Source organism: Sprattus sprattus, assembly GCF_963457725.1.
Source record: "Sprattus sprattus genome assembly, chromosome: 11".
Classification (NCBI taxonomy): Eukaryota; Metazoa; Chordata; class Actinopteri; order Clupeiformes; family Clupeidae; genus Sprattus; species Sprattus sprattus.
The window spans coordinates 24,395,415-24,407,914 of record NC_137909.1 but is presented as its reverse complement, the minus strand read 5'-3'; the positions used below and the strand labels follow the sequence as shown (position 1 = coordinate 24,407,914).

General features: G+C 46.4%; 1 protein-coding gene across 1 annotated transcript in view; it reads right to left on the bottom strand.

Annotated features, from left to right (window-relative positions):
- Positions 1-12,500, bottom strand: part of col5a1 (procollagen, type V, alpha 1) — an 87,193-nt gene that overhangs the window by 54,984 nt on the left and 19,709 nt on the right. Inside the window, exons 2-4 of the mRNA XM_080847444.1 lie at positions 9,603-9,770; positions 3,203-3,416; positions 2,270-2,432 (exon numbers count right to left, since the gene is read on the bottom strand). Of these exons, the coding sequence (XP_080703570.1) occupies positions 2,270-2,432; positions 3,203-3,416; positions 9,603-9,770 (545 nt within the window). The remainder of the gene's footprint in view (positions 1-2,269; positions 2,433-3,202; positions 3,417-9,602; positions 9,771-12,500) is intronic.

The window sequence follows — 12,500 nt, the reverse complement described above, 5'->3', positions numbered from 1 at the left end:
ACCCCAAAGCCAACAGCACATACCAACTACACAGTGACAGAGATGTACTTTTAAAGCAAACACATACTGTTCAAGTCACGCCTTTTCAAGCTACCATCAAACATAACACAGATAATCCCCTTGAGGATTTTTAGACCACACCTTACTGACACGAGCAGTAACCCTCTCCGCTTCTATGAAGCTACGTTAACACCGAGTTGAACCATCAAGCACTAATTAGAGTAGAATTAGATTCGATTAGATAACATAACATTACATTACATGAAATGGGGTTAGCATCAAAACAGAAGTGCAAAAATAGCAGCATTATTTACAGTGTGAAATCGAATGTGCTACAGCGTAAATTATAATGTATCTTACAATTTGTAAAGTGATGGGCAGTGGAGAGTTACAACACACAAATATTATATATGTCAATATTTTAAATATGTATACATAGAGTAGAAGTAAACAGAGGTATATATAATAGAGTGCAAATGTAAGATTGTATGTACAGTATGAACAGCATATGTGCAGTTGGTTAAGTACGTACAGTATAAACTACATATGTACAGTTGGTTACATGTACAGTGTAGGTGGTTCAGAATAGTGCAAATGGAATAGTCGTTAAGGTACTGTAAACTGTGCAGGAATGAGTGCAATGTTGCTATGAGAGTGGTGGTGTCTACATTTTATCACCCAAACCAGCAGAGCCATAGCCCCAGGGAAGAAGCTCTTCTTGTGCCTACTGGTACAGGAGCAGAGGCCTCTGTAACGCCTGTCAGATGGGGGGGGGGGGGGGGGTAGTCCATGGTTAGGGTGGGCAGCACCTTTGATAAAGGTTCTTGATGGTTGGGAACTAGGTGCCTGTGCTGCGTTGGGCTGTTTCCACCACCCGCTGGAGTGCTTTACGGTTCGATGCGGAGCAGTTGCCATACAACACTGATTTCAGTTTGTGAGTATGCTCTCAGTGGGACAAAAGGGCACTAGCATGCTGGAACACAGGTGAGCTTTCTGAAGGATCCATAGACTGTTGCGCCTGTTTGACCAGGATGGAGGAGTTGGGATGGGGGACCAGGAGAGTCTGAGTGTGTGATCTGCAAACCTGATTAGGGTGTTGGAGCCATGAGGGCATTCATGGGTGAACAGGGAGTACAGAAGAGGGCTCAGGACACAGCCTTGTGGCACGCCGGTGTGCAGGGTCATAGAGGAGGAGGAGAGGTGGCCTTACTTAAGAAACTCAGGTGTGTTAGTGTAAACAGAGTCAAGAGTCGAGTTGAAGAGGAATGTGCTGATACTGAGATGTCTAAGCCTGGAGATCAGCATGGAGGGGGATCACAATGTTAAAGTGCTGAACTGACGTCAATGAACAGCATTCTGATGTATGAGTTGTCACTGCACAGGTGGGTCAGGGCACAGTGGAGTGCTGTGGAGATGCCTTGACCTGTTGCGGTGGTAAAGCAAACTGGTGGGGGTCCAGTGTAGCAGGCAGACAGGATTTGAGTGTAAAAGAACTAGTCTCTCAAAGCACTTGGCTCTGATGGGGGGAGGGGGGGGGTGCAACAGAATGGGATGTGATGGGTCAAGTGGTCTAACACAACTTGGCCAGTTCAGCATCTGGCTCTTGTTATCTGCATAATCCTCTAATACAACAGTGGATTACCAGTGTGCGCACATAGCACAACAGACAAGTAGCCATCAAAGCAAATATCCGCAAGGACGGACACAGTGTGTATTTATCTAAGGGGACAAGGGGGGAAAATGCATATGGTGGGTGGCTAACCAGACAATCGTCTTAAACCAGGGAATATCTCATCAAAAGAGCGCTTGCCTTGTTTTTCCAGTGTAACCATAGCTCTGTATTCTGAGCAGTTAACGATTAACTTTCAACTAACAATGCTTTCACCTCTTCCCTTACCATGAGCCTAAATTCTGGCCTCAGTGCTAGGCTCTTTCAACAAGGTGCTAACATCTCTTACCAACCACATGCACTGTCCTCCATTTCACCACACATATTGTACCAACTGCATGCTAAATTCTGTTAGCACTCAGGTAGATCACTCAGTAGTCTGCCTACATCAGCACTGATCAACATCGATCACCATATGAACAATCATTAATATGAAAAGCAAGAATCTGTCCATTAAGAGAAACACAAACATACACACTTAGACACACACAAAGACAACATCAAACTTTTAAACCCTTTACGTTCATGATGATGTCATAGGAAATCAAAATCTGTCTAACCCCCCACCCCCCAAACACAACAGCATTTTAGAGGACTCACCTCAAAGACTTCCTCGTCCAGTATACGTGTTCCGAAGACCACGATACCCTTGGTGTCGATGATGGGGTGTGCAGAGCGCGACAGGGTGCGTACCACCTTCTTCTTACAGTCCAGGATGAAGGTGATGGTCTGCTGGTGCACGCTGATTGCTACACGGTGCCACCTGCAGGGCAGGGCAGGGCAGGAAGTAAACAGGAAAGGTTAAAGGTGCTTCCTGGTCATAACAGACTCAACATAACACACCTTAGACTTCATAATGTTGTAAAATATCATACAGGAAAGGACTGATGAGTAGTAGTAGTGTTGGGATGTGTAAACTGAACACCAGAGCAGATGTAACAGTAGGCAAGCCACAGTAAATTAGTAACCACTGAAGCACATCAAAGCAGGAGTATCAAGCACCTGCAGCTATGGCTGTGTGTGTGTATGTATGTCTGTAGCCATTCATCACTCCTGCATATGATTCAAACGTACTTAGTTATATATTAGCACTGTGTGACGAAGGAATAATGATAGAGCTATGATGACACTTCCTCTCTCTCTCTCTCTCTCTGTCCCTCTCTTTCTCTTTTTCTCTCTTTCTCTGTGTGAGAGAGATTCTAAATTCTGTACAAACTAGTTAATACCTAATTATGTTTTAATTCTGCTTTGCCCATGCAAATGTTTTTATTTATATGTGTGTGTGTGTGTGTTTGTTTGTTTGTTTGTGTGAGTGATACTCACTTTCCGTCAGATAGGTTGATGCCCCTGAAGAGTGTGCTTGCGTATGCATGTGTTTGTTCGTGTGTGTGTGTGTGTGTGTGAGAGAGAGAGAGAGAGAGAGACACTCACTTTCCGTCAGATAGGTTGATGCCCCTGAAGAGTGTGCTTGCGTATGCATGTGTTTGTTCGTGTGTGTGTGTGTGTGTGAGAGAGAGAGAGAGAGACACTCACTTTCCGTCAGACAGGTTGATGCCCCTGAAGAGCGGGTAGTCCTCGGGACTGGGCTTGCCCGTGTGGTCCTCGTACAGGAAGACAGGCGAGCGCCCCACCTCCAGGCCCAGCTGCTGGATGCCCTGCTCATTGTACAGAGACAGCAGGAAGGCCTGGCTGCCCTTCTTAGGCCTCACAGTGGCCAGGATGGAGAAGTCCTCAGGAAACGCTGAAGCTGGAGGGAGAGAGAGGAGCCAGTTAGTGAGACACAATGGAGAGAAAGAGAGAGGGAATGGAAAGGGGTGAGAGAGAGAGGAATAGAGAGAGAGAGGGAGAGAGATTTGAAGAGAGGGAATTGGATAAGGTGAGAGAGGGAGGGAGAGAGGGAGAGATGGAGAGAGATTGAAGAGGTAGAAAGTAAAAAGGGAGATAGAGAGAGGGAGAGATGACTTCAGAGTTTACAGAGAAAGTGGAATGGAGAAAAAGGGAGAGATGGAGAGAAAGAGAGGAAGAGAGGGAAAGGAAAAGGATGGGAGAGAGGGGTTGGTTTGGGTGATAAAATGAGATTTGTGTGGGAGAGAATGTTTTAATAGGGTACTGAGAGTACTGCAGTTACTTCCTGTTCCTTGTGTTGTTGTGATGTGTTTTGTCAACTGGACAACCCTCATAACCAGACATCAATACATCATTTCAGCAAGACTGACATATGTGTATGTGTATTTCTCTCTCTCTCTCCCTCTCTCTCTCTGTGTATGTGTGACTGTGTCAATATATATGTGTGTGTTGAGTGTGTCAGTGTGTGTGTGTGTGTGTTTGTGTATGTCTGTGAGTGACCCCTAGAGAGATGGGGAGAGAGAGGACAGTGATCCAGGGGACGGACAACGCCAAGGCTGCCACTGAGGACCACGGCTAATGAGAAGAGCATGTGTTGCCCTGGCAACACTTAAGAACACTTTCCCAAAATCTCCCTCTTCCTCCAGCTAAGCGAGGAAGCAGATGGCGGAGAGAAGGAGAGAGGGGGAGAGAGGAGAAAAGTGAATACTGGAAGAAAAGAGATGATGAAAATGAGACAGAGGGGATAAGGAAAAGAAAGCAGAGGTTTGGATAGAGGGAGAGATACAGAGACAGAAAGAAAGTGTGTGTGTGTGTGTGTGTGTGTGTGTGTGTGTGTGTGTGTGTGTCCAGTCTGAACTTGCCATCTCCACACATCTGTCAGACAGATGACCACAGAGGAAGCCTCTGGAAAAAGCTTGAGCAGCTTAAACAGGAAGTGTGTGTTCCAGTTGTGTGTATGTGATATTGTATGTGTATTTGTATGTTTGTGTGTGTGTCTGAAAGTAAGAGAAAGAAGGGGGCAGATAGGAAAGTGAGAAGGTCATAGTTGCAGTCAATCTATGCAACAGACAGGAGACAGGGCCCCACAGATGGAACTCAGGTGTGTGTGTGTGTGTGTGTGTGTGTGTGTGTGTGTGTGTGTGTGTGTGTGTGTGTGTGTGTGTGTGTGTGTGTGTGTGTGTGTGTGTGTGTGTGTGTGTGTGTGTGTGTGTGTGTGTGGGTGTTGGAGGGGGGCGGGGGGTGGGAGGTGGTGGTTGTGGGTAGGGTCTAGGCTGAACAATCTTGGGGTTTGAGGTTTAAGTAGGAGATGACACATCTGTATTTGTGTTACAGAAATTGAACAAATTCTGAGCATCTTTGGACACAAAACAGACACGTGGGAGAACAGAGGTGAAGAGAGAGGAAAAGTTGACCAAAAACTGAAAGATGAAAAGACTGATGTGAGAGAAGACAGAGGGAGAGTATGAAGAAGTGGGGAGGAGAAGGAGAGTAGAAGAAGAAAGTAAAGAGAGGAGCTCTTATTCAGGGTTTTGTTCCCTTTCTTTCAGTCTGTCTGTCGGTTTGAAGGCAAACACAAACCCACCCAGAATAGATTATTTGATTTTTTTAATTTTTTTTATCTCACACTCTTGCCTCATCTGTGTGTTGAACTCTCGTGTTGATGAATGTGTACGAAAGGTCCGCACACACTTTCAGACGCTTGTCAATCACCCTGACAACACTCTAGAGAATGTGGAAGACAACACCTGGCTCTTTGTGTTACTCTGGCCTACGATGTTTTGTCAACAATGCCAAAGAAATGTACTTCTGTATATTCACATCCTACCCTCACCTGTTTTTATTTCCGATCAATGTCAACCTATCCTTGCAGTCAGTGTTCGCTGTACAAATGTAATACGCGTAACAAAGGTATCAAGCCACTGAATTAGTGTGTAGCTACACGTCCATTTGTAAAAGGTAAATAGCTCAATTTGTAATGCTAGAGGTAATGTTAATGCTGTCTGATTCTGTTAATCGGAGCATTTTGTTTGGCATGTTAAGAAGTGGCAGTCAGGTATATGAGTAAGCAAGCTAAGTACTGTTAGCACAATACAAAGCTGCAGTCATTAAACATAACAGGAAGGTTTGGTTCACATTCACATTGCTTCGGTAATGGGATACTGCTAGTGGGTCTCCACTAAGTCTTGGTGACCTTGTGACCTCTGACTGTTACCGTGGGGACCAGCTAGCCTGAGAGCCGCTTGGCCATGGGAGAGGGTTACAAACAGGGGAGCCCAGGGGAAGAGTGCAAGTGAGAGAGTGTGGAGAGAGAGAACGAGAGCGCAGAATGGACAGAGCTGAAAAGATAAGAGAGAAAATAGAGCTCGGATGTCTGTCCCTCTGTACTTTGCCTGGAAGCTGAACGGAACATGTCACTCTGTGTGTGTGTGTGTGTGTGTGTGTGTGTGTGTGTGTGTGTGTGTGTATGTGTGTGTGTGTATCCTTTCAATAAAAGCTGAAGTAAATCCCTATGACTGTGAGCACCAGCACTGGCCTGCTATTGGCTCTGATACCTGTCCATCAAGACTTGCTATTACTGTAAATCACCAGTTAGTGCTGGTGTTTAGGGGCTGAACATTCAGACGTTTTCTGGCCTAAATAAACACAGAAGGCTGTAAAAGAGATTTAAGTGCTCATCTGTGCTGTAGCTAAAAGAGATTTGTGTGTGTGTGTGTGTGTGTGTGTGTGTGTGTGTGTGTGTGTGTGTGTGTGTGTGTCTGGCAGAAACTTTTCAGAGACCCTGATGAATCATTTGTTCTGTATGCTTTTCAAGTGATTACTGAGCCCAGCTCCCACATAGCAAAGAATTCAGAGCCTTTAAGACACAAAGAGAATGAGTTTATGAACAGTGTGTGTGTGCGAGAGTGTGTGAGTGTGTGTCTACATAGTTTCCGAATACATCGGTGTCCCAGAGTCTCTCAATTTATGTATGTTTTTAAGACATGATTAATGTGTGTTTGAAGGCATGAGTGTGCTGTGTGTGTGTGCGTGGATGTGTGTGTGTGTGTGTGTGTGTGTGTAGTGTATGTGTATGTGTAGGTAATAATTAGTACCATGCCTTGGGCTGCAGTTTGTGCAGAGTAGCAGAGAAAATAGGAGTGTTAGGAATGACCTCATTCAGCCTTCTGGAACATATTAGCAGAGTGACAAGCGTCCAGGAGAGGAACACAGTCCTGGGTCCAGTACAGGAACACCAGTCCTGGGTCCAGTACAGGAACACCAGCCCTGGGTCCAGTACAGGAACACCAGCCCTGGGTCCAGTACAGGAACACCAGCCCTGGGTCCAGTACAGGAACACCAGCCCTGGGTCCAGGAGAGGAACACCAGTCCTGGGTCCAGTAGAGGAACACCAGCCCTGGGTCCAGTAGACTAGAGGAACACCAGCCCTGGGTCCAGTACAGGAACACCAGCCCTGGGTCCAGGAGAGGAACACCAGCCCTGGGTCCAGGAGAGGAACACCAGCCCTGGGTCCAGGAGAGGAACACCAGCCCTGGGTCCAGCAGCACAGGAGGACCAGCACCCAGCTAATACATTCCACTCAAAGCCAGAAGCCCCCCTCCCTACTGTCAATCAACCTCCCGGGAAAGTGAACATGAGCCCTGAGAACATGTGCTTTGGGTGTCACGTCTAGAACGTGCCATGTGCCAGATGTTCCATAGCCCCGCTACCAGGGTATTTCCAGGCTCATGAGGCAAATCCTGACAGGTCTAAGCTCCACCTCTACACTGGGCCAGGACTGGCATGCTCACCCTCAGAGGACCAGGGTGGGTGGGTGGGTTGGTGGTTGGTTGCCACTCTGGACAAACACCTGATTCGTCAGACTGGAACCCTAATTAGCTAATTAGCTTGAGTGGATCGTTCCTGCTGGCTTTGAATGAAGACCTCAAGCTGTGCCACTCCTTTGGGGGGGGGGGGGGGAGTGTTTGTGTGTGTGTGTGTGTGTGTGTGTGTGTGTGTGTGTGTGTGTGTGTGTGTTTCCAGCCCTTCGGGGGGGAGTGTGTGTGTTTGTGTTTGTGTATGTGTGTGGGTAGGAGTGTGTGTGTGTGTGTTTCCAGTCCTTTGGGGGGGGGGGGGGAGTGTGCCAAGACCAATCATCTGATCTCAATTGCTCACCATACTTCTCAGCTTAAGGCCAACTAGCAAATCAAGTTGGTTGGCACTAGAGTCTGGTCTAACTGCACTGCTGGTCTGTTCTAAAGGTAGATCTATCTGCAATGTTGCAGGGAGAGACATTAAACTGACAGAGAAGTTAGAGCAGTGCTAAGCTATGCTACTGGCAGTCAGTCTGAATGGAGTTCAAAGGATATCTTAGCTGCTAATGGTGGGATTGCACTGCTCTTCTACAGAGATTATGCATCCAGGAGTCGACATGAGGCTGAGGGGATTACTCTGTGTTCAATTACCCAGAATCAAACTTTCTCTCTCACACACACACACACGCACGCTCGCTGAGAAAGCCGATGAGAGAAATGTTGTGATTAAAGGTATTCCCTTCACACTCAACTGTCAACCAGGTGCACTTACAGTCAGCTTAACTTTCAACGTGGGATTTATTACTCCCCTTTATTCTCTCTCTCTCTCTCTCTCTCTCTCTCTCTCTCTCTCTCTCTCTCTCTCTCTTTACACCCACCTTCTCCCAGTCTCTCCATCTCTCTAACTTGAACATTCTTGGAATTTTCAGCACAGGCATTCCGTTACAGTACTCTGGCTGAATGCAGAGAATCTGAAATTGTACTTGCTGCCGAGAGGGGGATAGGGAGAGCTGGGGAGAGGGAGAGCTGGGGAGAGGGGGAGAGGGGGAGAGAGGGGAAGAGAGGGGGAGAGGGGGAGAGGGGGAGAGGAGCGAGAGGGGGAGAGACAAGCCACGGCTGGAAAGGTAAAGAAGGGGAACGGGGGATGAAAAATGAAGAGCACGATGATTAAAGAGAAAGCCAAGCCATAGAATGTGAGTGAAAAGAATGGTTGAGGTGGAGAAGGAGAAGACGGAGAAGTGGAAAGAAGAGTGGAAATAGGAGCTGAGGGAGAAGGGGAGTCGTTAAAGAGAAAGTCATATGGAAAGAAATAAACGGAGAAAAGAGAGAGGAGAGAGAGAGAAAGTGGAGAGACAGATGTAGGGAGTGGTGCAGGCTGCACCAGGCTCAGAGTAACGGCCACGTCAGCACTGCAGAGAAGTGGAACCCCCCTCTTCTGGTCCCCCCCTGTCTCATTTTCTCTACATCTCTCTGTATCTTCCTCTCTCCTCCAAATCCTGCTGCTGTTTCAAATGGGTGTCTTTTTTCTCATTGTTCTGTTGCTGGATCCCAGAGGCAGTTGAATGCCAGTATGAATTCAAGACAGATGTGAGAATAACAGTGCAATATTAATCTCATATACTACCTACATTAAACAAGACTTACATTTAGCAGACGCTTTTATCCAAAGCAACTTACAAGGATGTATACACATTTTACATATACACTGATGGCTCAATGCACATCAGGAGCAATTAGGGGTTCAGTGTCTTGCTCAAGGACGCTTCGACAGGGAATCGAACTTGCAACCTTCTGATTACTAAACGACTTCTCTACCTCCTGTACCTCCTGTACCACTGTCGCCCCATATGATGTGAGTAGCAAAGAGGTATAGTGATATAAATAGAAAATAGGAATCCGCAATGAAGAGGTTGTGAATGTGTTTGTAAATCTGTGTGGAACTGCCAAGGGGAGAGACTGGCACAGATAAAGATGAAGATTAAGATGAAAGACAGGACAATTAACGAATGCAGGAGTCTGGGTGCCAAAATGCATGCATGTTGGTCATTCACTAATAATAAACATGTTCTTTTCTGTGTGTGTGTGTGTGTGTGTGTGTGTGTGTGTGTGTGTGTGTGTGTGTGTGTGTGTGTGTGTGTGTGTGTGTGTGTGTGTGTGTGTGTGTGTGTGTGTGTGTGTGTGTGTGTGTGTGTGTGTGTGTGTGTGTGTGTGTGTGTGTGTGTGTGTGTGTGTGTGTGTGTGTGTGTGTGTGCTGTGAGTGTGTGCATATGATGTGAGTGAGTGTGTGAACTTACCAGGGTAGAGCTGTTTGGTTGGGGTGCTGAGCTGGGCATCTTTGGTTACTCTGTAGGCCACATCAGGACCTTTGGAGGACTTCCGGTGTGAGCAGAATCCCGTGGTTTTCGTTACGCCCTCGGGCAAACTGTGAAAATCTAAAATCTTCAACAGATTCGCAGGTTCTGCTGCAGGGAGAGAGAGAGAGGGAGAGAAAGAAAAAGGAGAGAGGTTAGAATAACTTTCACAACGATAAAAACAATCTATACAAATGAATGCATCTGAATTATTTGATGGATAGATGACAGCCAGATAATGATGGACAAGTAGCAAAGCGATGAGCAATAAGCCGTGTACGAACTAAAGCTAATTTAATAACTTGGCAAAATCATTTTGCTAATTTAATACCAAGAGCAAGATCCTAAGTGCAAACATGGGTGGGTCAGCCCACTGCTCCCACACGCCACATGATAGATAGTCTTTAGTTAGACTTTGCCTGTCAATCAAATTAGGGCCCAAAGCCCTAAATGCTTTACTTGTGCCGTATCAAATGTCAACAAACAACTTGGACAGAAAACCAGACATCTAAACCATTTTCTCTCCTCTATTTTTACATTCCCTCCTCCACTCCTCTCCTGTTTCTCTCTCTCTCTCTCTCTCTCTCTCTCTCTCTCTCTCTCTCTCTCTCTCTCTCTCTCTCTCTCCTCCCCTCCTCCCTTCCCACTCTTCCCCTGCAGAGTGGTGGGATCACCCAGGACAATACAGTAACCTGCCACTCAGCCATTTTACTGGCCTTTAAAACAGCAGGACATTATTGCCCTGTAGAGATGGCAGTGACTGGAACTCTGGTAGCACACACACACACACACACACACACACACACACACACACACACACACACACACACACACACACACACACACACACAAACCCATATAGGAGTGCTTACATACACATTAACTGACCATCAACTGACCAAAGCCATATATTCTAACTTCCACCACAGCTACCTCAAGCTTCCTCCCTGTATACCACAAATGTGCAGTTATCCAGAAATGCAAGGACATGCACGCGCGCACGCACACACACACACACACACACACACACAGACACACACACATACACATACACACTTGCAGGTTAGACCCCACAACCAGGCTGAACAGCTGAACACACTACTTAAATCTGCACCTTTTGTACACCACAAACACACATAGCATGCACACACACACACACACACACACACACACACACACACACACACACACACAAACAAACAAGCAAGGAAGCTCATCATCAGGAAGGAGGAGCAAAATAGGCTTCCCTGCTGAATTGTGATCATTGAATCTCATGCATTGATAACTATGACATTCTTAACAACCGTGGGTCTTGTGTAAGACAGCCTCTTCTCAAGCAACTGATATACCTAACAAACAAGTCCTCACAGTGCCAAACCTAAAAGCAAGGTCTTGAGAGAGACAGAAATACACACATACACACATACACCCACACACACAAACACACACACACACACACACACACACACACACACACACACACACACAAACACACACACACACACACACACACACACACACACACACACACACACACACAGGTAGAGGATCGGGTGACTTGGAGCTTAGACCACACACAGTTAACGAGCCTGTGCAGAGACGTAGCAACCTTCAATATAACCTCCGCCCCCCTCCAACCCTGAAGTTGACTGTAAAATCTAGGCCGAGCTAATCTCACCCACATCACCAAATAATGTCCACAGTGGGCAGTGAGATTCCCATGGCAACACTGAAACACACTGTCTACACTAAAGCTGATAGCTATGGCATAGTGACATGATTTGTCATGGCCTAAGTGCCTTAACATCAGGCCAAGTTAGCATCAGTCAGCATGACACACAGCAGGTGCGCATATGGATCCTTATCAGCACACCATGACAGAGGTTCATGGCACTGACATAGACACATAGAGTTGACGAAACAAGTTCATAATATACTCTTTTAAATATGTGTCAATGTTGTGAACGCACACACACACACACGTGCGTGCGTGCGCACACACAAACACACACACAAACACACACACACACACACACACACACACACACACACAGACACACACACACACAGAGTTGAAGGAGAAATACGCCAGATTAAAGTCTCAGGAATGTTTGCAATGTTGGAGCCCAGTGATTCCACTACTCCCTCTCTCCCCCCCCCCCCTCACTCCCTCCCTCTCCTGTTTTTCACTTCTCTCTTCTCCTCCCTCCTTCCTTCCTCTCTCTCTCTCTCTCTCTCCCTCACTTCTCCTCCCTCTCTTCCTTCCTCTCCAAGCGATCATCTGAACTCATGTAGTACTGTGTAATGCATCTTCCTACAGGAATGTGGAATCCCCATCAATGACAGAAGGCCATTTCCACAACAACACAAAAACGCAAATGCACCTTTTTTATGTTTTACAAACCAGATGAATACATTTCACTGCCATTATAAACTAACAGCTCTCCTGATGTCCTGACAGAGTTTGTCTATGTGTGTGCATGGTTTGACCTTTGAACTCTATGACCTTTTTGACCCTGTCAGGAGCACATATATAGTATGGGAACATGGCAATCACACACACGCACACAAATATGCATGCGTTAGGCCACATCACAGTAACCTCAGAACATAAACACACACTACTGGACAGAGCACTGCTCTTACACACAATCATCTCACCGCAACCTCTGGTCAGTGGCCACTCCACACACACACACCCGAACACTTATTCCACAAAACACACATCTCTTAAAACACTGTACCAACCACTAATTTGGCAGTCATCTACCACATACGTTCAAACACACAATCACATGCACACTTGACTGACCGCCTGTCTATGCCAATGACCACAGGCTT